At 39.3% G+C, this 27,639-nt stretch overlaps 1 protein-coding gene across 1 annotated transcript in view; it reads left to right on the top strand.

Moving 5' to 3' along the window:
* The first annotated feature begins 11,186 nt into the window (after window positions 1-11,186).
* LOC132170216 (DNA damage-binding protein 1) overlaps window positions 11,187-27,639 on the top strand; it is a 35,399-nt gene continuing 18,946 nt past the window's right edge. The window contains exons 1-2 of the mRNA XM_059581108.2: window positions 11,187-11,479; window positions 12,060-12,108. Of these exons, the coding sequence (XP_059437091.1) occupies window positions 11,376-11,479; window positions 12,060-12,108 (153 nt within the window). The 5' untranslated portion in view covers window positions 11,187-11,375. The remainder of the gene's footprint in view (window positions 11,480-12,059; window positions 12,109-27,639) is intronic.

The following is a 27,639-nucleotide window of genomic DNA, read 5'->3' as shown; positions in this document are numbered from 1 at the left end:
AAAGCCCTTTTGGGGGAAAATTCACAAGAATGAGGACCTCCTATGGGTGCAAGCTTTAAGGGGTAAATATTTTGCAGAACTCAAATTTTTTTAGAGCTAGTCCTCCTAGCAATGCATCATGGTTATGAAAGGGAATTCTAAAGAATCTTAACCACAAGAATTGGTTTAGAAAAGAACAAAAGTGTGTTTCTAAATATTTTTCGTTTAAATTGTTATTTTTTTAAAAAATAAATAATTGAAAATCCACTTTAAATTAATAAAAAAATATCACGTGACCATGTCTCATTAAAAATTAAAAAAAAAAAAAAGAAAAACTAAAAATATTGAATATATATATATAATTTTATTTTTTTTATTTTTATTTTTATTTTTTTGCCTTTTAGAGGGTAGCTAAACGGCCACCCACATTGGCCATAGGGGTGGTTGAAATCACTCAAATCAAATAGAGTGACCAAGCTACTCCCAAAGTCCTTGAAAGTCTCTAAATAGAAAAATATAAGTAATTGAAACCACCATAGCGTTCGCCAAAATGGGGGTGACCAATTTTGTCCAGGGAAGGCTTGAGTCACCCATTTCATTTTGCTTGATAGAGTTGACGGGCTACACATTAACTTATCTCCTTTTTAATGCTTTTATAAAGTAAGCCTATAAAGAGATGAGATTATGCGTTTTAAAAATTACCATTTTTTTAATGAAAAAGAGATTCATTTTTACCATTTCTGTAATGACTCATTTCTACTTTCACTTATCGAAATAGAAGTCCATGAATAAACCCACAGTAAGTTAGCCACTTGGCCTTTTATATTTTTTTACCATTAGGCAAGTGTAAGTAAAATGAAGTTGGTTTTAAAGGGGTAACTTAATTGGTTGAGAACCACGCCTAATACAACGAAAAAAATTAGTTTGAATTTTTCTTTCACTTCTTGGACGGACATGTGAAAAAAAAAAAAAAAAAATTAGAGCTGAGAAATTTTGCCGTAGAAAATGGAAAAATGTTAAGAAATAAAAATGTCCATTTTCTTCCTAAATAAGATATTGTCAACTGAGTTATACTTTGGCTGCTCAACATTATCATTAGCTGGGACCTGGTGGTCCATCAACGGTCCTTTTGTAATGAAGAGAATTAAAATTCGAATGACTATTAAAGATCATTGACGTTTACAGCTTTCAGCCTAAACCCTTTCAGAAAAGAAAACCAAAAAGAGTGGGTACGGTCTGCATGGGATAAATTAATGGTATATTCCACTTATTACCACATTTTATTTTGTGATTATCTTACAATAATGTGGTAACTTTTTTTTTTTTTTTTTTTAACAAAGCTTAATTTAAAAGTTGATTAGAATTGACATATCATCATTGTGATTCACAATTGTGTGATAAAATGTACTTTGTTAGTTTCGACGTAAAATATTTTAAAAATATCATTTTTTAGAAAAATGTTTTTTGCTGAATTTTTTTTTCAGCATTTAGCATTTACAAAAAATTACGAATATTTTTAATATCCAATCACATTAACCTGTAAAAACTAATTTTTATTTACAACATTAAAATATTAATATAAAATAATTATAAAAAAAATTAACCTAAAAGTTTGAGATCCGGTAGTGATGGTCTAGCAAGGCTCGACAGTGGTTCGATGGTGGTCAATGGAGGTTAGGTAGTGGCCTTGGTGGTGGCCTAGCGGTGGCCCAGTGGTGGTCCAGTGGTGGTTTAGTGGTGGTTCAATAGTGGCCTCGTTGTGGTGAGTTGGTGGTCCAACAATGGCCCAGGGGTGGTCGGCGGAGTACGATGGTGGTTTGGCGGTGGCTCGGTGCTGGTCCATCGATGATCCAGTGGAGGTCCGATGGTAGTCTAGTGGAGGCTCATTGGTGTTGAGGATTGTGCCACAAATCCCAATGATTTTATATTCATATTAACATTCAATATTTATAATAAATATAAGTTTTATTCATTAATTAAATTATTTTGAGCATATGACATATAAAATATCTTTTACATGCTTTTTACAAAAGTTCATTATATTTATTATGAATGTGAAAAGTCCTTGGATTACATTGAATATGATTATGAGTGTGAGTAACGTAATTATCACACAAGATCTTAGACCATAATCATTGTAGCCTTAAAAATAGAAAGTTTGCAACCAGTAAATGAAATTGGGCATTTCATTTTGAGAAAGACTGTTACATATTGAATCGCGGTGATCTGCATTGATCAAGCAAAGCGGAGACTTCAGATTGATGCGTAGGTGATAAGGCACTGAATGGACGAAAAAGTTGTCTTTCAACAAAAATATTGTCTATAAGAAAAAATAATAACTCCTAAAGACTACTTACAACTTTGATTCTAAATCTTAAAGAAATTATAGACTCAGATGTGAAATAGAGATTGCTTTGATATACCAAGGGGTGAGATTAAATATATGGTCAACAATTCTAGTGTGTTGAGCAACCACATGTAACATTGGGATGTGGTTGATGACCTTCCCGAAATACACCTCCAGACTCCTCCTCCTCACCTGAATCTGCTACATTCTTTTTCCGGTCGTATCCAGTCCAGCCTTCATGATCATAGCATCTTGAAAATCCCTATGTTGCTGACTGTTCAGAGTTTGCCGCCCTTGATTTGGCTGCATGCCTACCAGGATTCCTCTCCACCCTCCTAGTCGGAGATGATACTCTCAGCCACAGGTAGGGCTGTTAAGTGAGCGAAGCGTCTCGCGAGCAAGCTCGGGCTCGGCTCGCATAAGCTCGGCTCGTGCTCGACTCGAATATTAAATGAAACACTTCATGAACACAAATCCTAGCTCGAATATTAAACGAAGCAAGCTTGGCTCGACTCGGCTAAGCTCGTGAACAGCTCGTATAAGCTCGAGTGTGTGTGTGTCTATATATATATATATATATAAACTAAGTAATACATAATTAATTATAAATCTCATAATTATTAAAACCTTAAAATTGCATTTATATTTAAGCGTTAGAGAATGAAAAATTCTAGACCCTTCATGATCAAAGAAAGAGAGCAATCATTAAAAAGACCTTGATTCAATTAGAACATATCCAAACGAAAGGAAGAAGAATCAAGCAGAAACTATTGAGGGAGATTGTGAAATGTATAAACTATTGAAGAATCAAATAGACCCAAACACTATCACTACCTGTTAAGAAAACATCAATCTCTAAGTTTGCTTATCTATAAAAGGATGCATATCCTCTCTCTTTGAAACCAAATGCCTTGCTGTATTGACTCAGGCTCCATACTCGACTAGTCAGGTTAAGCAAATGTTCATATGCAAACTAACTTTTTAAGCCGTTTAAGAGTACTTAAAGTTAAAAAAAAAAATTGAAAACAAAAACATTAAATATAAGAGCCAGCTCGCGAGCTGGCTCGGCTCGACTTATTATTAGCTCGAGCTCGATTTTTTTGGCTCGCCCTTAAGCTCGACTCGAGCTCGAGCTCGAGTCAAATTTAAACGAGCCAAGCCTGAACAAGGGAAGCTCGCTCAAGCTCGGCTCGTTTACACCCCTAGCCACAGGCGAAATTGGGATGTAACCTCCTGATTACGCAGATTACTCCTCTTCAGACATCCCTCATGTCCAAGGTTGATCACTCCACAATGGAAACATAACTTGGGAAGCCTTTCATATTGGAAAGCAATCCAAGTCAAGTACCCCTGAAATTTCAACATTCAACCCCGCGGGAGGGGTTTAGCGAGGTCTATCATAATCTTGACACAAAAAAACTCCCCACATCCAATTCCATCTATATCAATTTCTACCTCCTCCACCATACCTACTGAAGATCCGAATTTGAATCCCACATCTCGCCCCATGCAAGCCAAAGGCAAGTTAATCATCCTCACTCAGAAATAAGATTTTTTGAAAGTGAACTTTGACGATAGAGTAGGGCTGTCGAAATCCTCAACCAGGAAAAGATTACCTTCAAATACCCAAGGTCTACCCTCCAAGACTCGTGCTTTGTCCTTGGCTTGTTCAAATTTGATCAGAAATAAATTTTCCCCCAAGACTTTGAAAGTTAGGGCCCCACACAGTCTCCACCAACGCATAAGCGTAGTTTTGATTGTCTCCTTGCTCGCAATCTAATCCGCCACCAGTTTGCCCACAATACAGGATTGACCTCTTGTGACCACCCCTTTCACCTCTGTCGCCTGAATTTCTACCTCCACTCCTTCCTCAATTAGAGAGAAATTATCCCACAATTTTGATAGATCGTCCGCCATGGTTACTAACATTCAAGACAATCTCAGTCTACTTCCACGATCTTAAACAATCATGAAAAGTGGCACCTTCTCCTCCAGGGTTTTGCTAGAGAGAAAACTTATTAGTTAATAACAACTATCCTTTTTAAATATCTGCTACATCTATCTGTCAATCAGTTTTCAATAACTTGTTATGACCAAATCAATTGTAATACTCTACCTAAATAAATAAGTAATCCCAACTTTAAAAGAAAAATGTAATAATAAATATGAAAAGAAATTAGGTTAGTAAGTGCACAGAAATAATACTTAAGAGGATTCAATTGATTATCGTAATACTCAAGAAAAATAAAAGCTAACTCTTACTAAAAAGTAGGGCTTGAGCCGCCAAGAGAAAAAACACAGAGGAGGGAAGAATGACTTCTCTATTTTTCCCTCCTCCCCCTCCCTGTCCATGTCCCTCTTCCTCCCTTGGTAGCAGTGTTTGGTGTATTGTCAGTAGTCTCTTCCGGTCTCCATTTTGATGGTTTTGTTTTATAACTAGTTTTTAGATCTAGATCTAGTTCTTCATGATCAAATCTACTTGTCCCGGCCGACTTTTCTGCTTTCCATTACTTTTCTGCTGATCAACCAACGATCTCACGCACCGACGCATGGATCTCACGCGCCAAGTCGTGTCTTCCCGGGGATGTCTACAATGTTGTGCTCCTCTACTATTGCTTCTGATGGTATTTTGTTGTTTTTAGTTTTTTGCTTTTATTTATTTGTTCTTCTTTTTGTCATGACTTTTGGATTGATGACGTGAGTTGACTCATGACCTTTGGGTCGAGGAGAATTAGATCGGTGTGTGGGATTATTTATCACAGCCGAAAAATAAGTTTTGGGAATTCGGGCTACCCATGTCTTAGATCTAGTCTATCTGGAGCAGATCTATTTCATAACTGAAGTTATGCATGGGTTAGCGGAAGCTAATGTCATAGATAGGATTTGATTGTAAGAATTTTTTTATTGTATCTATGACTTTGTAATTTTATAGCTAATACAAGAGCTTTCATGCTCTTAATCTTTTATCAATAACTTCTAAAAGATTTTCCTTTGAAATAAAATAAAATAAAATAAAATAAAAGCTAAAGGAAAATAGCAATTTGAAGATAATCACGAAAAGAGAAAAGAGGACCTAGCAACCCCAAAGAGAATAAATATTTTATAAAAATGTTATTTCGTTCTTTCTGTCTTTTTCCTTTTTGTTTTGGCTGAATTTCTTTTCTTTTGTTTTTTTTTTAATCTCATAAATTAAACATTCCGGCTTCCACCTTTAATACAGTACTTGAACCTTTTTGGGCACAAACAAATTTTAAAATACCTTTATGGCCAATATATATATATATATATATATATATATATATATATATAAAACAATTCAAATACAATTTGGGCTTGTTTTCAAAATCCTTCATTTTTTTCTTTCCAGAATTCAAAAGTTCTCATTGTTGGGCCCAAATTCATTATTATGCACCTTGAATAATTTTTCTTCGTACTTATGGCTTAAGCCATTAGGCTCTAAGCTTAAAGCCTAATACCGGGTCTATAATTTATTTCTATACTCAATGAATTCAATTAACACATTTCAAACTCATTTTTACCCTATTGAAAATTTTAATTATAACTTGTCTATTTTTTCTCTTTCCTTGTAAAATTCAGCTTCCCTAAACACGTGTGGGCACATATCACTTTGTTATTCTTTAATATTTTTACTATATAATTTTTTATTTTGATAATTTTTATTATTTTTGGTCGGGGTATTACAATATTTTAGAGGCTTCATATGTTTACTCGTGTAAGGTAAACCCGAAGCAATGGTCTCAACACGCATTTAACACTTTCCCAAGATTGATATATAATGTGAAATAATATCGCATAATAATTTAACTATACCACATGGGGGAAAATATATATCGAGTGTTACGCCCAAACATAAACCCTATGCAACCATGCTTGATCTTGATGAGTGGTTGGATTGCAAGGATAGTCTTAAAGTGTTTCCACAGTTCGGAGGAACTTGGGAGGCCTAAAAAGGAAAGGCGAAGGTATGTGGATTGAAAATATAAAACAAACTCTAAAATACACCTAGTGGGGTGAATAGGTGTTTATTAAAAATCATGCAAAATTAAAATCTAGAAGTATGCAACAAACAATCACCAAAATATGCAAAGCAATAAATGAGATGAACACATATATTTTGATGACAAAGTGGAAATCTTTAAAGAACTCTTTAAAAAGAAAAACTACTACGGGGCAGCCAAACCTAAGAAATTATGCATTATAGAAGGATAAATTACAAGTTATTCACACTTACAAAACCTTTGTAGTTGATACAAACTTGTCTAGACAATTGACCATTCTTGCCTTCTACCGCAGTAGTTCTCCAGAACCTCTGAAAACTTCTTCTATTGATTTTTCATGTCAAAACCTCTGACAGACTTCTTGATTGTCATTGAATAACAACTTCTTAAATATTAGCAACACTCTAAGAAAAATATTTTCTCTTAGCACAATTTAGAATTTGCCCCCTTAGTTGCTTGAAAAAAAAATCATGCTCTGAAGAGCTATATATATATAGGCAACTAAGAATTAGGTTTCTTTGCTGAAAAGGAGAACCCTAATATGAAAAAATCGAGGTGGTGTTCGGACGTCTGCAGATCCCGTTCGAACGCATCTAGGGTTATACAGAAATCCAAGCTGAAGATGAAAAACCCTAAAACGGCAACTGACAACTTTCATTCAGACCTGGCTAGTTTAAACTTCTTCTTTGACATCTCTCGTCCAAACCCACGGCAAATAGCCTTGTGAACGAAGCTCTCTGGATCCACTAAGTGCAACTCCCATTCGAACAACACTGTAAATGCTTAGCGAATGAAGCTCTCGGGTTTTACTATGGAATGCATCTGTTCGGACAGTCTTTCGAATGCCCAACAAACAAAGCATTCTACCTTCTCTTCAATAATCATTTGTTCAGATGCCAACGAACGAGGCCTTCTGGAAAAACACGTAGAGGCATGCCGTATGAACTTCACCAAAAGCTCTTGCACATTGAAGCTCCAAATAAAGAAAAACTAACAAAGTTTGAGCACTGAATTACCCAATAAAAATAACTAACATAGCGTGTTGACACTTACAAAGTCAGTGAGAAAGGGTACAATCTAAAATTTTGTAGCTTTGGGTTTGCTAGCCATAACTGTCTTAAATGTTCATAGCCACCAAATCCTAATAGAAAGATATGTAAGAGGTAGTTCAGGCCAAATATAAGAATGGTAATTTATGTTGGGATCATGTGCATAAAATTATTGCACAACGAAAAATAATCCCATGATCTTATACTTCAAGAGAACTAAGCTAGAACATGCATAAATGAAATTAAAACACAAGAAGAGTGCACCTACATGGATTTTCGGCAACTCCTTAGCTTATTGGGGAAATTGAATTTTCTTTTCCTTGCATGCTGACAAAAAACACTAACAACAGGAAAACAATCTTTCAAGCCTTCTTCTTGATGATTGAAGATGACTAAGAGAGTGGGCTCTCAAACTGTTTCTCAATTTCTTAAGAAATCAAAAGCTTAAACTCTAAGAAAAAAATTGTTCTCTTAGAATTAAGAATGATAGACTTTCGTCTGTCTATTCTCAACTCTGTAATTGTGTTGTGTTGTTTAAGCTCTCACTAAGGACCTTTATTTATAGGCCAAGGAAAATATGAGTAGGAAAACAAAATCCTATTACTACTAGGATTCAGCCACAAGGAGAATTAATCCCCTTGTACCACATGGCCATGGGGAGAATTATTCTCCCCATGTGTCTGTCTAGGAAACCCTACTGTACTTCCTCTTAGCCTAATGCTTCTTTCCTTATTTGTGTTATGAATTAAATTCCTTAAGCCCAAACATATCCTTAAAACTGACAATTTGGAATTTAATCATTTTGGCCTATTTTTTATAAAATAAAACAAGCATATAAATAAATAAATAATTGAGGCCCTAATATTACTGGTCAAATTACATCAAGTCAAATTACATAAACTTATTAACTGATTGTTGTATGACTAACCACCGATTCATTAAGAAAGTATAAGCTCCTTCAGTAAGGAACTCCTTATGTGCATGGAAGAATGCGTGAATTCTTTGCCAAAAAAATTTATGTTTTTGGTTAGCCGCTTGCACTACATCCGAAATACAGCTTTCTTCTCCTCTTCTTTTTTGTTAGACAATCTCTTGTGTTAAGACTAATGTTCAGAATTTGTAATATATTTTTGTATTCCTTATTGCAAAACTTATTGTATAAGTAGGACGCAATATTTGTCTAAAAGACATTGATATTCGTCTTACTGTCCAAAAATATATATTTTCATTTCTAATTCATAATCCTTACACTTGTAATTGCTAAAACACCTTACTCCCCTCATGCACAACAAATTAAGAGCATGTTTGGAATTGCATTTGAAAAATACAGTTTTTAAGTTAAAAAGAGCTTTTGAGCAAAAGTTTCATTTTTAAGTTTTTGCCAAAAGTGCCTTTTGGCCATTTTTAGGCTTTTTGGACATTTAAAAACGCTTTTATTTTTTTTTATCAAACGAGTATTTTTTTCTTCAAACGGACTTTTTGAGTATTAAAAACACTTTTAGACCCCTCAAATACAATCTCAAACCGGCCCTAAGTCTCATTTTCTTTGCTGCCAACTTACAACCAAATGTTTTGGTCTTTGTAGACATCAAAGCGGAAAATATTGCTAACAACATTACTTTTAAATTTTTTTAATTTTTTAATTTTTTATTTTAGTAATTGTTCAAATGATCCTAACATGTTTATTGTTAATACCAATTTGAAGTATATTTCATGCACAAAATATCATCATACAGAAGACTGTAATTTCAATGACAAAAATGGTAACAATAGCAAAGAAACTATGTTAAACAGTAAGGATAAATGGAATTAAAAACCAAAAAAATGACACATTGTCTACAACGTTTCTTTTATGCAAACACAATGCCTGGTTCAACTTCAACAGTACATGGTCACCACCATACTGCAGGCTATATTATGGCTGTAACAATTTGCAAAAAAAAAAAAAAAACAAACTTCCTACTATACTTGCATTTCACCTAAAACCAATACAATGATAAGCCCAACTCAAAAACCCTCAAATCTATATACCAACAAAGAATCTCAAAAACCAACACCAACCCGACTTATCTATTGAGCACCTTCTCAGACACTCCCCCAACGACAACAAAGGTCCATGTTGATAGAAATCAAATCAAACACATCTTTTTGCTTTGAGCATTATCACTATAGAATAAGAGTCAGAGGTCATGAGTTCGAACTCTGACTCTACAAGTTATTTTATTTTAATTAAATATTTCATTTGTTGGGTCTCACCTATTAAAAAAATAAAGTTCAAACCTACATGAGAGGAAGAGTGTTAAAATATTGATTAAATGATTAAATTCATTACTTCCGATCAACTTAAACTTTTAGAATAAGTGGTGAGTTAACATTCCAACCATTTCAATTTTTTTCATCATATTGAGTTATGGTACATGATTAATCTACCATAACTCATTATTATTATTATATACCTTTTTTTTCAGTAAGGTGCATAATAATCATGACAAAATATAAAAATTGAGGTATTAAATTGACCAGATTGAAAATTGGGTTGTCAAACGCAAACGTTGCCTTTGGCATAAGGGATTTTGAATAGTTTTTTTTTTTTTTTTTTTTTTTTTTTTTTGTTTTGATAAAGTCTATTTAGTATTCGCATACTATAACCTAATTAATAACGCCTCTCTAAACTTTAAATTGTAAAAATGTCTCCTAAAGTACAAAAAATTGATAATATTCCTTCACTGACAAAAATATTCTTAGTAAAAAAAGAAAAAACCCATTGCTAACATTGGAGTTTTTTTTTTTTTTTTACTTTTTCGTTTTTTGTTAGTTTAAATTTATAGCTTATTAAAAACAATTAAGATTATTTTTGTGTTTTTTGCTAACATTGGGAGAAATTGAAAATTGTTTAAGGCATGTTTGAGTGTGCGTTTGAGTAGTCTAAAAGCGGATTTAACACTCAAAAAGTGTGTTTAAAGAAAAAAAATACTCGTTTGGTAAAAGAAATTGAAAGCATTTTTAAGGGTCTAAAAAACTTAAAAATAGCAAAAACGCACTTTTGGCAAAAGCTTAAAAATGAAACTTTTGCAAAAAAAAAAAAAAAAAAAAAAAAAAAAACGCTTTTTGAGTTAAAACTGTATTTCTTGAACAAAATTCCACACACACTTCAATCTAAGGGCCTGTTTGAGAGCGTTTGAGATGCCTAAAAGTGTTTTTAACACTCAAAAAATCTGTTTAAAGAAAAAAGTATTTGTTGATAAAATAATTAAAAACGCTTTTAAAGGTTCAAAAAGTTTAAAAATTGCCAAAATACACTTTTAGCAAAAACTCAAAAATGAAGCTTTTATCTAAAAGCTGTTTTTGACTTAAAAACTATATGTCTTAAATGCAATCTCAAATAGACTCTAAAGTTTGAAATAGTTATTGCCAATTTGAGTCATGCTATGGGGGCTGCCAAAGCATAGGACAAATATTAAAAAAATAATAATAATTTTTTTTTGTTAAATTTTTATGAGTTAATATTTAATTTCTAATGCTTCAAAACTTATTTTTGGATTTAAAACTAAAACTTAGGGGGTGGAAGATTAACTCTTTAGGGATAATATCACTTAAAAGAGGTTTTATCATCATAAATTTGGTACTAATATCTCAAATTTAAATTCTCCTATAATATCTCTCTTTTTCAATTTTTTTTTTTTTTTTTTTTTTTTTTAAAAAAAAAAAAAAAAAAGGAGGAAAGAAAGAAGGTCAGATATCTGACGCTTAGCAGCCGGAAATCCCTATTCGCCAATTTTGCTTTGTTTGATATGCAATACTTACCGTGGTACGTGTGTTCCTTCTAGAAGCGTTTTGAGCATATCTTGCAGGGACTCTAGAAGGAGTTTGGGAGAGTAGAATTGGTTAGAATTAGCCGAAGACAAATAGTCCGAGAGAGCGAGAGAGCTAGGGCTCCACAGAGCTCAGAGAGAGAGAGAGAGAGAGAGAGAGAGCGAGAGGATGAGTATCTGGAACTACGTCGTTACGGCTCACAAGCCCACCAACGTGACCCACTCGTGCGTCGGCAATTTCACCGGCCCTCAGGAGCTCAACCTCATTATAGCGTAAGCCCCTCTCTTTCTCTCAATCTTCTTTCTATTCAGCCGTTTTTCTCAGATTCGTTTTTGGGATTTTCTCTTTCTGGTTAGGGTTTCGCTTTCATTTTCATTAACTAATTCGTTTCTTTGATTCGAATGTATCGAATTTTTTGACAAGGTTCGTCCAGTGCTTGAAGTTTGTATTATGCTTTGCTATTGGCTAAATGTGTTGCCGCGAAAATCATGTGCTTTTGTAGCTGTGTTTTGTTTATTTGTATATAGAACTTCTCTCTTTGTAAACCATGAGATTGAAAATTGCAAATTTTTGTTTGATGAGATTTAATAGATATTGCTAGTTTTATTCAATTATTAGGGGATTGTGTGTATGATGATGAATGATATTGTTTTGGCGGATGATAGTTCCAACATGTTTTTGGGGAAAATATTGTAACGTATATTATCTTACCATGCTATGAGCTTCAACTCATTTTTCTCTCGTAAACTCTTTTAGAGAGTTGAGTTCATCTTCCTCATTTTGGTCTTAATTTGCATAAAAAGTTGCATTTCTGAATAAATTGGCTACTAACAGTCTGGAAAACATTTTCAGGAAATGCACCCGAATCGAAATTCATTTGCTTACTCCTCAGGGCCTTCAGGTATATAAATTCCATTTTTTTGGCCTTACTAATCTACATTTCAGTTTAGGCACTTCTGTTAAGTGTTTAGAGGTTGTATCAGCTTGCAATCCCCTACTTTCTTTTTTTGCATATATCTTTTATTTCTTCACTTTTGATGGAAGGACCTGCACTAGTTGTCACCTTGTTTTATTTCCTGAACTGGGGTTTTGTCATCATGATTGTTAGGATATTAGTTCATTGTCTACAAGTTTAGTTGACTGTTGTCTTTGCTTACTCTCTGAATCATTAAAACAATTATACAATTATATTTTTAAAGTGGCATTTCATGGGAAAGCATACATCAAAATTTATTTTTCTTGAAAGTATTTAAGAGATGGCTCACAACTAAGACAAAATAAGTATGGATATGAACACAACATTTTTAACAAAAGCATTTTATTTTTGAAGTGTAAAAATGCCATGTGGGAAATAGTTCTTTTTTTTTTTTAATTTTTTATAAGTAACATAATCTCATTGAAAAAGAGCAGAGGGTGCGAATCCTATTTCCTAGGAAGTATACAAGAAAATTCCCTAATAAGAAGAAAAAGAAGAACAAAGGTTCAAAAAGTTTGAAAAACTAGAAAAAAAACTTTTAGGAGTTGCTATCCATGTGTAAAGGGCAATATAATCTTTTTCAACTCCGTCTCCACTGTCTCTCCATCTTCAAAGCTCCGTGCATTCTGCTCTCTTCAAATACACCACATTAAACATAAAGGAGCCAAGATCCAAACTTTCGAAATATCACGACACCCCACTTGAACTCCCAGACTCATCAACAGCTCTCTCACCCTTCTAGGGATAATCCAATCCACACCAAGCAAATTACATAACGAACTCCATAAATCTCTTGCTACTTCCACGATGAAAAAGAAGAAGATTAATAGACCCCCCACTCTTTTTGCACATACAACACCAATCCATCACAATGATGTTCCACCTCCTTAGATTATCCAACTTCAATATTTTCCATAAAGTCACTGTCCACACAAAAAATGTCACTCTTGAATGAGTCTTAAATCTTCAAATACTCTTCCACGGAAACAGGAACCAATAGATATGGTTAACACATGATAAAACGTCTTTACTTCGAACTTGTATCTCTTGGAAGGGATCCAACATATTCTATCCACATCTCCTTGCCTTACTCTGAGAGAATACAACATTTCAAAGAAAGAGGAGACTAGGGGTGGCAAAATGGGTACCCATACACGACCCGATTAGACCCGCGGGTACCCGTTACACGATTAGCCTATATCCAGACACGACCCGTTTAGCTAAACGGGTAATCGGGTTGACACGATTATGACACGAAAATAATCGGGTAACCCGACACGACCCGTTTTACCCGTTTAAAATAACCGGGTATAAATGGGTAGACACGACCCGACACGACCCGATTACCCTAAACTATAATTTATTTTTTTTAAAAAAAAAAAAAAAAAAATTCAAAATTGTAATAATAATACTAATACATCAATGATTCAATATAGTCAATGCAAAAAATTGAGTTCTAACTTCTAAGAGATTAAAGGTTTTAATAAAGGATAAGAAAAAAAAAAAAAAAAAATTGGAAAGTAACCGTAATTGACAAATTGTACTCCAAAATAAATTACTAAACTCATAATTTCACCTAAACTTAAAAGTTAAAAGTTAAAACAAGTAAGTTCATTTATTAAAATAGTCCACTTATACCAGCTAAACATCTAAAAGATGCCTGAAACACCTCCAATTTTAGGGTCTTTTTGGTAGGGGGGCTAGAAAAGTAAGAGGAATGAATAGGAAGGATGGAAAAAAAAAATTAGAAAAAAAATGACGAAGGGGTTGTTTTTCTTATACAAACTTTTGTTGGGAAGGATGAAAAAGTATCTTGTAACTATTCACAGCGAATCAGCGATTACCTTGACACCATTCAAACCACTTATTCATGTCATTTTATCTCCTGCTTTCCTCCTATTTTTGCTGCAACTGGATGGAACATGGTGGGCCCATATGGAAACACATCATCCATCCCCTTCCTTTCCCACTATACCAACAAGAAGAGAAAGTAATAATCAACTTCCCATTTCCTCCTTCCAATGTCCACCCTTATCCATTCTCCCACTTCTCCTCCTCCCTACCAAAAATAATGAGAGACCCGTGCGTGAGCTGCTGAGTGCTGGCACGGAAAAATCAGAAAAAAACCGGGTGCGTGAGCTGCTGACCCGGGTCCAGAAAAAAAACCAAGAAAAATAAAACCGGGTTGCTGGGTTGGCGGGTCACGGGTCCAGGAAAAAGGAAAAAAAAACCGGGTCTGACGGGTCGACCCGCCAGACCCGTCAGACCCGGATACTATGCGGGTCTGGCGGGTCGACCCGGCAGGCCCGCACAGTAATCGTGTCTGGCGGGTCGACCCGCCAGACACGAAATTTCCGGGTCTTAATCGGGTAGACCCGATTACGACCCGAACCCGATTAGCCCAAACCCAATACCTGTTTTTTCGTGTCGTGTTCGTGTCGGATTTGCGGGTCGTGTCAAAATTGCCGGCCCTAGAGGAGACCAACTCCACTTCCCAATCCTGTACAGGTCTTGTAAAAATTATATTCCTATGAATACTTCCATCCTGGTATAGCATGAGATCTACCATCTGCTCGTCCTTACAATATGAAATACTAAACAAATCCGGATAAGATATCTTAAATGGTTGATCTCCACACCACACACATTTTTTTGATAAGTAATAATGATATAAAAAGCGCAAAGGGGCGCAACCCACATACACGAGAAGTATAAATAGAGAGTGCCTAAGAGAGAGAGAAATGAAAAAAAAAAATCAAAGAAACTAATTACTAAAGGAGCTAGTCAAGCGGCCGTCCAAGAGTAAGAGTAAAGAAGAAAAAGTGAGTCAATTCCTCTATGGTTCTAGTGAAATTTTCAAAACATCTAGCATTTCTTTCATTCCAAATACACCACATAAGACACAGAGGGATCATCTTCCACACAACCACGCTTCGAGATTGTCCTCCCGACCACCAGCTATCGAACAAGTCCCTCACCCTGCAAGGCATGACCCAAAGCAACCCAAACCGCTTAAAAATTGTGTGCCAAAGAGCACTTGTGAGCTCACAATGGAGAAGAAGATGATCAACTGACTCCCCGGTCTTCTTCCACATACAACACCACTCCACTACCACTATGTTCCTCTTACGCAGAGTATCATGAGTCAAAATTTTGCCTAGGGTCGCAGTCCACCTGAAAAATGCCACTCGCTGAGGCGCCTTAGTACGCCAGATGCTCTTCCAAGGAAACTCCTCTTGATTAGAATTGGACAAGGCCTTGTAGAGCGACTTAACCTCAAACTTGCCCTTCTTGGACGAAGACTAGCAAATACGATCTACATTGCCTAAGGAAACCTTGCAAGAATACAATCGATCAAAAAAAGGAGAAGCCAAATCCATCTCCCAATCTTGGACTAGCCGTACAAAAATGACATTCCACTCAACAACCCCATTCCTCCTAGTAAAATTATCCTTCACCCAAGCTTCTTTGTGTCTGGCAATACTGAATAAGGACGGGAAGGCTTGCTTCAAAGAATTGTCCCCACACCAAATATCATGCCAGAAACGAACTTTCGAACCCTCTCCCACCTCAAACCGAATACCTTTGGCAATAAAAGTCCACCCTTTGCGAACATGCTTCCATAGACCCACACCATGAGAACCCGAAACCTCCTTTGTGCACAACCCACTTGCTTGGTCTTCATACTTAGCTTTGATCAACTTACACCAAAGAGCCCTGCTCTCATTCGCATATCTCCAAAGCCATTTCCCCAAAAGAGCTTGATTAAACTGGTGCAACTTCCGAATGCCAAGACCACTATAGCGTAGGGGGCGTCAAACTTGGTTCCAACTTACAAGATGCAACTTAGGTTCATCTCCCATTCCTCCCCACAAGAAATCTCTTTGGACTTTCTCAAGCCTTTTAGCTACACTTAAAGGAATCGAAAACAGAGGCAAAAAGTAAGTCGGAAGATTAGCCAAAGTGCTCTTAATGAGAGTTAAACAACCTCCTTTAGAGAGATACATTCTCTTCCAACCTGTCATCTGACGCTCCATCTTTTCGATCACATCATTCCACATAACCGTATCCTTATACGGCACCCCAAGAGGGAGACCCAAATACTTCATAGGCAACTCGGCAACACTACACCCAAAGATATTAGCTAAAACCCCAATGTTCTCCACCTCACCAATAGCCACAATCTTTGACTTTCCCAGATTCACTCTCAAACCCGAAACTGCTTCAAAACATAAGAGAATGAGACGAACATACCAGATTTGCTCGATAGAATCTTCACAAAAAATCAAAGTATCATTCGCAAATAAAGAGTGAGAGACATCAACTCCGACAAGACCCTATTTCCCACCGAGAATCCAGTTAAAAGGCCTTGGTCTACCGTCGCATTCACCATCTTACTCAAAGCCTCCATAACAAGTACAAACAATAACGGAGAGAGAGGATCCCCTTGCCGGATTCCCCTCGAATTGTTGAAGAACCCTTCCGGAGAACCATTCACAAGAATGGAGAATCTTACCGACTTAATACACCACTCTATCCAAGCCCTCCACCTCTAATCAAAACCACATCCATGCAGCAAATACAAAACAAAGTCCCAATCTACATGGTCATAGGCCTTTTCCAAATCCAATTTACAAAGAACACCTGGCACCCCTGATTTCATGCGACTATCCACACATTCATTTGCAATGAGAACGGAATCTAGGATTTGCCGACCCCCAATAAAAGCATTTTGAGAATAGGAAATGACCTTACCCAAAACAGTTCTCATCCTATTGGCAAGAACCTTAGACACAATTTTATACACCCCTCCCACCAAGCTAATGGGCTGAAAGTCCTTCATCTCCACTACATCCGCCTTTTTCGGAATCAAGGAAATAAAAGTTGCATTCAAACTCTTCACCAATTGACGTTTACGATGGAACTTAGCGAAAACCGCCATAACATCTTGTTTAATAACACCCCAGCAAGCTTTAAAAAAAGCCATGGAAAAGCCATCTGGACCCGGAGCCTTATCACCATCCATGCCTTTTACCACCTCCCAAACCTCATTTTCCTCAAAATCTCTTTCTAACCACCTATTATCCTTCTCATCGATGGAAAAAAAAGGCTGGTTATCCGTTCTAGGGCGCCAAGTGCTTTGTTCCGAGTATAAGCTTTGGTAATACTGCACTATGTGATCTTTTGCCTCAGCTGGATCACTGGATAATACGCCATTAATACGAAGCACTTCCACACGATTGTACCTTCGATGAGAATTAGCCATCTTGTGGAAGAAGCGAGTATTCTGATCCCCCTCCTTGAGCCACAAAGCTCTTGATTTTTGGCGCCAATGAATTTCTTCACGCAACAAGGTATTTTCCAAATCTTTCAACATGTCCGCCTTTCGGAACTTCTCCTCCTGATCTAAGCCTCTCGATTCCGACAACTCATCCAACTCCTGGATACCTCCCAACAACTCCTTCTTTTTCCTCCCAATATCCCCAAACACCTTCTCATTCCACTTTTTCAAATCCACTTTAAGGGATTTCAGTTTATTAGCAAGCACAAAACTAAGTAAACCCTCAAACGAATACGACCCCCACCAAGAAGCAACCTTGTCAACAAAACCCTCTGCTTTAAGCCACATATTTTCAAATTTAAAACCCTTCTTATCTCCACAAGGAGTCCCACAGTCCAGTAATAAAGGGAAGTGATCGGAGAGCAGGCGTTGAAGTCTTCTTTGTGACACTGCTGGGTAGTGATCTTCCCAATTCGTGGATAGCAAAAACTGGTCAATCCTTAACCAACTCTTATTTTCTTGATTATTAGACCAAGTAAATTGACCCCCCATCATCGGAATATCCACCACATTGTTCTCTGAAATGAAGTCTGAGAAATCCATCATACCCGATGAATAATAAGAAACACTGGAGCGCTCACTAGGAAATCGTACAATGTTAAAATCCTTGCCAAAACACCAAGGGACCTCCCACACCCTCATCAAACCGGCCAGCTCTTCCCAAAGTGCCCTTCTTTCCACTTCCTCATTCGGCCCATACAGCCCCCAAACGCCCAAACCCAGCTATCCTCCACATTTTGAAAAGAGCAAGCCAAAGTGAAATGCCCCACACATTCCTCCTTACACTCCACTACCCTCCTATCCCACATCATTAACATCCCCCCCGACGAACCATTAGATCCTTTATACTTCCACCCCACATGTTGACCTCCCCGAAGACTATGAATCACCTCTCGGGAGATAGTCTCCATCTTAGTCTCAATCAAACACACTATATCTACTTTCCATTCTTTCAAAAGACCCCTAATGCGCAACCTTTTTTTGAGGGCATTCAACCCTCTCACATTCCATACTAAGATATTAAGCTTCATGATCCACCAAAACGACCCTCTCACATTCCTCAATCTCTTCAAGTCCTTTGAGTGCAGGAACATAGGCAGAAATGCCTCCCAAATCAGAATCATACTGCATTTTAGAAGCTTCAATAGCTTTGAACAAAACCTCCAAGTCCTCCTTTTTTCCCTCATTAGAAACACCAACTTTAGGACAAAATTTGAGGCAGATGAAATCGTGTCTGACCCTAAATCCTCCAACCCTATTGTTTTAGAAATTTTGTCCTTAACCATACCTGAATTAGACTCAAAAAGCTCCAACTCCGATATACAATCCAATCTTTCCTGACCAATTTGAATCAGTGGACCCAATCTCATTACCTCCCCCCGACGAGCTTGCTGAGCGCAACCCCCCACGGCCATCCCAACCTTCCGTCAAGAGGGACTCCCCCTCAGAAGCTGACCTGTGGCCGAGTCCGTACCCGCCCCAGCCTCGCCGGTCTCCATAGGCCTCTCCGGCGACCTCTGATGTTCCTCCGGCGCCAGAAGCGTCTTCGGCACCCTTTGAGAATTTTCCGGCGTCGGTCCAAGGATCCCTTTCAACTGCCCAAACGCCAAAACTAAAGCTTCTAGCGAACCCACCAGAGTCTCGTCCCGTCTCTGCGGCCCTATCTTCCTTTTCCTATATGTCAACAGGGTTTTTCCTTTACTAGAGGGCTGAGTCTCCTCCACCGGGCTTACGGGATTCTTTTGACTTGATTTCTCTCCGGCCAAGAAACCCGTTAGTACCCCCCGCAGAAGTGCCGATAGACTGGGAGTCCCTTCTGTCGCTGACCCAGTCACCCTTCCCCCTGTTAGCACTCTGTCGGCCAACGACAAGCACGCCGATGAAGCCATGAGAAGTCGCGACCTAGTCGTGTCTTTCTCAGAGGCCGCCATTGAAGCCAACCCAGCTTGAGAATTAAAACCTCTTGGACCATCTTGAGCTGGGCTAAAGCTATAGCCCACGCCTGAGCCCACGACACCTTTGGGCTTAAAAATCACCTTCTTCTTCACCTTCAGCCTACTATTGGGCTTTATTATTTTTCCTTCTGGCCCAAATTTCTCCTTCTCTTTCAATTCTGCCTTCCACTGACCAGCAACTTCCTTATCTCCCGGCCCAAGCCCACTGAGCTCCATCTGTTTAATCACCCTGTCGATCTTGCTCATCCCCACGTCACATTCCCTCTTCAGACGTCTCAACGACTCCTTCACGTTGAGGAGCTCAATACCTACCTTAGAGTAGGTTTGCCCAGCATGGTACCCCATCCCCTCTCGTCCCTTCATGCGATCAGAGACTGACAACGACGCAGATTGCTCCACCGGCTTTGCTGTACAACTCGCTTGAACTGTTGGCAAGACCTCCACGCAACCTCCAGTCTTCGTACCATTCACGCCACCCTTTACCGGACCTAGAACAGACTTCGCCAGCCAGAAAGATTTCGTTGGAACCGTAATAGGCTCCATCGGAACTCCCCCCGAACCTCCCTGAGCCATTGCTGGAGCATGGGTCTTCTTCGAACATAATGTCTTCTTGTCATACTTCTGTACCTTCTGTACCGTATATCCTCACCGACCTGGTTCTTGGTAGACATTGCAACCTTCCTGGGTTGCCCACGACGACAGTCTCACTGTCTCCGCATAGCTTCTCTGCTTCTTTAACTCCTTTTCTCCCTTAAGCTCTCTATACTCACTGATCACTCGGTGTTCATGGAGAGAGGAGATAGCCGCTTGCATTTCCTTGATGAAACGATCCCACCCAAGCCCACGACGTCCTTCAGGAATGATGATCGAGCCACACCTTCTTCTTCTATCGAATTCCTCCACTGTCAGGAAAGATCCATGCCTATTAGAGCACTTATGAGCAATTATTCTAGGGTATCCAGCTCTGGATTGATCCCAAAATACTTCAAAATTGTCCACTGCCACCAAATCATCCACTATTCGCACCATCCAGGCTAGCTCATCCTTTTTTAGAAAGATGGACCTTTTGATTCTTTTGCTCCTTTCAAAAATCCTCACCCTTGATACTCCTACCTTGATCAACACCTCAAACTCCTTGGACTCCACCGTTGACCTTCTCGGCCCATCCATGACACAACCTGAAGCTAGCACCAACCAACTTACACACGCCCCCACACGCCGACACAGCTCTCAGCTCTCCCCACACCACACACATCATGCAAAAACCTGACCTTGAATCCATCACCCACCTCTAATCTAACAAATTTTGAAAAACTTTCCCACCCTCTCCTATGTTTTCACACCCCCACTCCAAAATGTCCCATTACCTCATTGGAACACCAACCTCCCTTTAAATTGTCATATTCCACAATGCCTCACTCTCCGTAGCATAATGCCATAGCCAATTACCCAATAGGGCTCGATTAAACTAATTCAAGTTTCTATTCCCCAATCCTACTCGTTTCATTGGGGTACAAATTTTTGACCCATTAACCAAGTGGAATTTAAACCTGCCACCAATTCCACCCCATAAAAAGCCTCGCTAAAGTTTATCAATTAGCCACGCCTATTGGAATAGGGAAAAGAGACAAGTAGTAAGTTGGCAAATTAGACAGTGTGCCTCCCTTAGATAAATAAACGTATATTATCTAGCCAACCAACTTTCCATTTTTTCATTGATGCCATTCCAAATAAATATAGCCTTGTAAGAGCATTCACAATGGGTTCTTTATATTTAGCTTTTCCCTAAAAATCTAACAAAACTCATGAAAACATTCATTTAACAAGTTCCTTTTTTTACTTTATATTTAACTATTGTTAGACATGCTTTCTACATTCTAAGAGCCAAAAAGCTAAAATTATATAATTTTTTAAGCTTATGTTGTATTGACCACTCCCCTGATTGGTTTAAAACAATAAAAAATAATATTTAATTAAATTAGAGAAAGGTATAGAAAGTTTGATGTTTGATGCTTTTTAAAAGTGCCTCTCTAAATTTGATAAAGTGAATTTTCTCCTCAAATTTCGCTTTTATTTGAGGAGCCCATTGTGAATGCTCTAAAACACCCAAAGGCAAAGCCAAATACTTCATTGGTAAAGAAGTTACTCTACAACCAGGAATGCGAGCCAATTCCTCTATATGTCCAACTTCACCAACAAGAGCTATCTCTGATTTTGCCAAATTAATCTTTAGTCTTGAAACAACTTCAACACATAAGAAAAAAGAATGGGTATAAAAATAATATTATCTTGAAATAGGTCCAACTTTCAATGTAAGGTTATCATGTGGTATAAAGCTATTAAATCTCGGTGGTGTTGTAGATTTAATTGCACCCAGTATCATTCTAAAAAGCCGCCGTAGCACATGAACTTGAGGATAACTCAACACTTTGTACTGCATGCATATCCTTGATGAGAAGCATTCAAGACCAATCTGTCTCCAACAATTTTCACACAAAATGCCATGGAAAGTTTTATTTGGTGTTTATCTTGTGAAAAAGGTGGGAATAAAGAGACTTTTTATTTTTTATTTTTTATTTTTATATAAGTAATAAAATATTTTACTACAAAAAGCGTGAGGCGCCCGTAAGTACACAGGATAGTGAAGAATAAGATAGCTAAGCAGTTGCATAAGAACAAGGAGTTGCTGATCGAGTTTGTGGCGGAAACTCCGGTGGAGGGGGTGGACGGCTATTCTGAGGTGGCGCTCAGTGCGGTGAAGTTCCCTCCCATTGTGGGGTTGTCTTGTGGAGGTGACAAGGAAAGACTGTTGGATCTTTTTTCAGTCATTGAAGAGGAGCGGGAGCCCAAAAATGACGTTTCTGCTCCAAAGGCTAAGGGAGGGAGCTCAAAATTTTGGAATGCTCCATTAATTTTGAGGCTAGAGGCCACGGCTGGAATAGGGTCATTGGCAAGGTGATGTAGGTTTGCCTATTGAGCTTAGGGTTTTTGAGTGTTTTGGGGTATTGGATTCTTTAGGACTCTTTTGTTTTTAGGGTTGGTATAGGGTCTTCTTTTTGTGGGATTTTGTGGGGTTTTTTTTTTGTATACTATCTATGTACTTAGAGGCACATTGCGTTTTATTTTTTTATTTTTATTTATACAATATTACTTATCAAAAAAAAGTACATAGGATATTCTTTCCGCTTCAAGAAAGAATATACTCTTTATGCTTCTTTCCCCATTAACTGTTATTTGGTTGTGTCATGGCTGGTTCGAGGAGGTGGTCAGTGGAGTCCAAGGAGTTTGAGGTTTTGTTTAAGGTGGGGCAGCTGGGGTAAGGATTTTGAGAGGAGTAATAGATTCAAAAGGTCCATTTTCATGAAAAAGGACGAGTTAGCGTGGATGGTGCGAATAGGTGAGGCTCTGGTGGTTGTGGATAATTCAGAAGTTTTTTGGGATTAGTCTAGAGCTGGGTATCCTAGAATAATAGCTCAAAAATGTTCAAACAGGCATGGATGTTTTCTGACAGTGGAGGAATTTGATGGAAGGAGGAGGTGCGGCTCAATCATCATTCCTGAAGGACGTCGTGGGTTTGGGTGGGATCGTTTCGTCGAGGAAATGCGAGTGGCAAACTCGTCTCTCTGTGAGTCTCGAGGGGTAAGTGAGCACCAAGTATTCAGGGAAGACAAGAGAGATAAGGAGGTGAAGGAAAAAAGGAGCTATGCGGAAACACTGAGAATGTCATCGAAGTCAACCAAGGATTGCTACAATTCTTTCCTAGAACCGAAGGCCAGGGTGACTAGGGAGCGGAAAGATGACTCCGAATACAGGAAGCGGCAAGCTCAAGATTATGGCAGCAAGGCGGTGTTTCTGTCGAAGACCCATGATTCGGCGTTGGCTATCGGTGTTTCTGGGGTGGGTCCGAAGAAGCTACCCTTGCCGGCGAGGTCTGATACAGGTCCGATAGAGGCTAGTAGGCACAGCGTGAAGAATGGAGGATGCATGGAGGCGCCGATAAGAGCTCCGGCAAGTTGCAATTCATTGCCGGCAAGGCAGAAGGCGTCGACGTTAGCTTCTGTGCACTTGAAGGGATGGAAGGGAGTGGTGAACCATGCTGGGCAGACCTACTCTGATGTACATCTCGAGCTCCTCAACGTGAGGGAGACTTTGAGATGTCTGAAACGGGAATGTGACGTGGGATTGATAAAACTTGACAGAGTATTCAAGCAGTTGGAGGGCAATGGGCTTGGGCAGGGAGATAAGAAAGATATAGGCCATCAAAGTTCAGTTTGGAAAGGAAAGGAAAAGTGTGGGCTGAGCTCAAAGCCCAACAGCAAGATGAAGGTGAAAAAAAGAGTAGTTTTTAAGCCCAAAGGATTGCTGGGCTCAAGCGCGGGCTGCTTCAGTAGCCCAGGTAGAGTTGGACCGAAAGATATATGTCTTTTAGCTGAGGTGGCAATCAGGGAGGAGGCTGAGGAGAATTCGTTAGAGCTGAGATCACACTTAGCACAATCAGCGAACTCGTCGTTGCTGGCCGAGAAGGTTCTACCTGTGGGTGGGAGGGCTGTATTAGCGGAAGGTGGTATACTCACAGAGGTCTTCGGCACTTCTACATGGGTTGGCAATGGGTTTATGGTCGGTGAGAAGCCAAGCAACAGAGTCTCCACCATGTCGGCGATCGAGGCTCAGGTTACCGGAAAGGGAAAGGGTTTGTTGACTTATAGGAGAAGGAATTTTGGGCAAAAAAATTGGGACGATGTGTCGGTAGGCTCGATTGCGGCTTGTGGGCAGGGGAAAGGGGTTCTGGGGTCGAAGCCGGAATCAGCCCAGAGGGTGCCGAAGATGCAAGGTTCGCCGGAAAATGCCCAGAGACCGCTGATTTGTCTTGTGGAGACCGGAGAGGCTGGGGAAAGTATTGCGACTTGTGGGTAGGGGAAAGAGATTCTGGGGTTGAAGCCAGAATCAATCCAGAGGGTGCCGGAGACGCAATTCTGGCCGGAACATACCCAGAGCCCGCCGATGTGTACTGTGGAGACCGAAGATGTGGGGGCAAGTACGGGCGTGGGTGCAGATCAGTTCTTGGTGGAGTACCCTCTCGTCGGAATAAAAGAATGGTAGGGGGGAGCTGTTTGCAGGAATTATGTCGGGGGGAGGCAAGCAGTACGAGTCCGCAGTGGCTGGAGGGAAAAAAAGGAGTGGAGTGTATGCCAGCAATGGAGCCCTTCGGGCCTGGCTCTAGTTTGGAAGAGGAAAGTATCTCAGATTCTGTTGGGTTGGAGGATTTAGGGCCAGGGTTGATGTCTTCCAGTTGGGTAGTTAATAATTGCCTCAAATTCTGCCCTAAAATTGGTATTACTGATGAAGGGAAGAAAGGGGAGTTGGAGTTTTTGTTCAACTCTATTGAAGCTTCTAGGATACAGGGTGATGCTGATTTGGGAGGCATCTTTGCCTATGTTCCAGCCCCAACAGGATTAAAGGAGCTCAAGGATTGTGAGAGGGGCACGTTGGTGGATCATGAAGCTTAACATAGTTGCATGGAATGTGAGAGGGTTGAATGCCCTCAAAAAAAGGTTGCGTATTAGGGGTCTATTAAAAGAGTGGAAAGTAGATGTAGTGTGTTTGATTGAGACAAAGATGGAGGTTATTTCCCGAGAGGTGGTTCATAGTCTTTGGGGAGGCCAACATGTGGGGTGGAAGTTTAAAGGGTCGAATGGCTTGTCGGGGGGGATGTTATTGATGTGGGATAGGAGGGTGGTGGAGTGTAAGGAGGAGTGTGTAGGGCATTTCTCCTTGGCTTGCTCTTTTCAAAATGTGGAGAACAACTGGGAGTGGGCTTTCGGGGGGGTGTATGGTCCGAATGAGGATGGGGAGAGAAGGGCTCTTTGGGAAGAGTTGGCTGGTTTGATGAATGTGTGGGAGGTTCCTTGGTGCCTTGGAGGGGATTTTAATATCGTTCGGTTCCCTAGTGAGCGCTCCAATGTGTCTTACTATTCCACTAGCATGATGGATTTCTCGGATTTCATCTCAGAGAACAACTTGGTGGACATGCCCTTGATGGGGGGTCAATTTACGTGGTCTAATAATCAAGAAAATGAGAGCTGGTCTAGAATTGACCGTTTCTTGATTTCCTCGGATTGGGAAGATCACTGCCCTGCAGTGTCACAAAGAAGATTTCAGCGCTTGATTTCCGATCACTTCCCTTTATTATTGGACTGTGGGGCCCCTTGTGGAGGTAATAAGAGCTTTAAATTTGAAAATATGTGGCTTAAAGCTGAAGGTTTTATTGATAAGGTTAGTTCTTGGTGGGGGTCTTACTCGTTTGAGGGTTTACCTAGTTTTGTGCTTGCTAAGAAATTGAAATCTCTCAAATTGGATTTGAAAAAGTGGAATGAGGGGGTGTTTGGGGACGTTGGGAGAAAGAAAAAGGAGTTGTTGGGAGGTATTTAAGAGTTGGATGAGTTGGCAGAGGTAAGAGGGCTAGCCCAGGAGGAGAAGGTTCGAAAGGCGGATATGGTGAAAGAATTGGAGAACACCTTGCTGTGTGAAGGAATTTATTGGCGCCAAAAATCGAGAACTTTGTGGCTCAAGGAGGGGACCGCAATACTCGTTTCTTTCACAAGATGGCTAACTCTCATCGTAGGTTCAATCGTGTGGAAGTGTTGTGTATTAATGGCGTTCTATCTGATGATCCAGCTGAGGTAAAAGATCATATTGTGAGGTATTATCAAAGCTTATACTCAGAACAAAGCACGTGGCGGCCTAGAATGGACAACCAGCCTTTTTTGGCCATAGATGAGGAGGATAATAGGTGGTTAGAAAGAGATTTTGAGGAAAATGATGTTTGAGAGGTGGTTAAAGGCATGGATGGTGATAAGGCTCTAGGTCCGGATGGCTTCTCCATGGCTTTTTTTCAAGCCTGCTAGGGTGTTGTCAAACACGATGTTATGGCAGTTTTTGCCGAGTTCCATTGTAGACGACAGTTGGTGAAGAGCTTGAATGCAACTTTTATTTCCTTGATCCCAAAGAAGGCAAATGCGGTGGAGATGAAGGACTTTCAGCCCATTAGCTTGGTGGGAGGGGTGTACAAAATTGTATCTAAGGTTCTTGCAATTAGGATGAGAACTGTGTGGGGTAAGATCATATCATACTCTCAAAATGCTTTTATTGGGGGTCGCCAAATCCTAGATTCTGTTCTTAGTGCAAATGAAAGTGTGGATAGTCGCATGAAGTCAGGGGTGTCAGGTGTTCTTTGCAAATTAGACTTGGAGAAGGCCTACAACCATGTGAATTGGGACTTTGTGTTGTATTTGCTGTATAAGTGTGGTTTTGGCGAGAGGTGGAGGGCGTGGATAGAGTGGTATATTACGTCGGTAAGATTTTCCATTCTTGTGAATGGTTCTCCGGAAGGCTTCTTCAATAGCTCGAGGGGAATTCAGCAAGGGGGACCCTCTTTCTCCGTTACTTTTTGTGCTTGTTATGGAGGCTTTGAGTAAGATGGTGAATGCGACGGTTGACCAAGGCTTTTTGACTGGTTTCTCGGTGGGAAATAAGGTGTTATCGGAGTTAGTGGTCTCTCACTCTTTATTTGCGGATGACACTTTGATCTTTTGTGAAGCTTCCATCGAGCAAATCCGGTATGTGCGTCTCATTCTCTTATGTTTTGAAGCTGTTTCGGGTTTGAGAGTGAATCTTGGAAAATCTAAAATTGTGGCTATTGGTGAGGTGGAGAACATAGGGGTTTTAGCTAATATCCTTGGGTGTAGTGTTGCGGATTTGACGATGAAGTATTTGGGTCTCCCTCTTGGGGCGGGATATAAGGATAAGGTTATGTGGAATGAGGTGATCGAAAAAATGGAGCGTCAGATGGCAGGTTGGAAGAGAATGTATCTCTCTAAAGGAGGTCGTTTAACTCTCATTAAGAGTACATTGTCTAATCTTCCAACTTACTTTTTGTCTCTGTTTCCGATTCCTATGAGTGTAGCAAAAAGACTTGAGAAAGTTCAAAGAGATTTCTTATGGGGAGGGATGGGAGATGAGCCTAAGCTGCCTCTTGTAAATTGGAATCAAGTCTGTCGTTCCCTTCGGTACGGTGGGCTTGGCATTCGTAAGTTGCATCAGTTTAATCAAGCTCTCCTGGGTAAATGGCTTTGGAGATATGCGAATGAGAACGAGGCTCTG

Source organism: Corylus avellana, chromosome 1, assembly GCF_965113065.1.
Source record: "Corylus avellana chromosome 1, dhCorAvel1.hap1.2, whole genome shotgun sequence".
Lineage (NCBI taxonomy): Eukaryota > Viridiplantae > Streptophyta > Magnoliopsida > Fagales > Betulaceae > Corylus > Corylus avellana.
The sequence above is the reverse complement of the archived record's forward strand: the minus strand, read 5'-3'. Positions and strand labels throughout refer to the sequence as shown.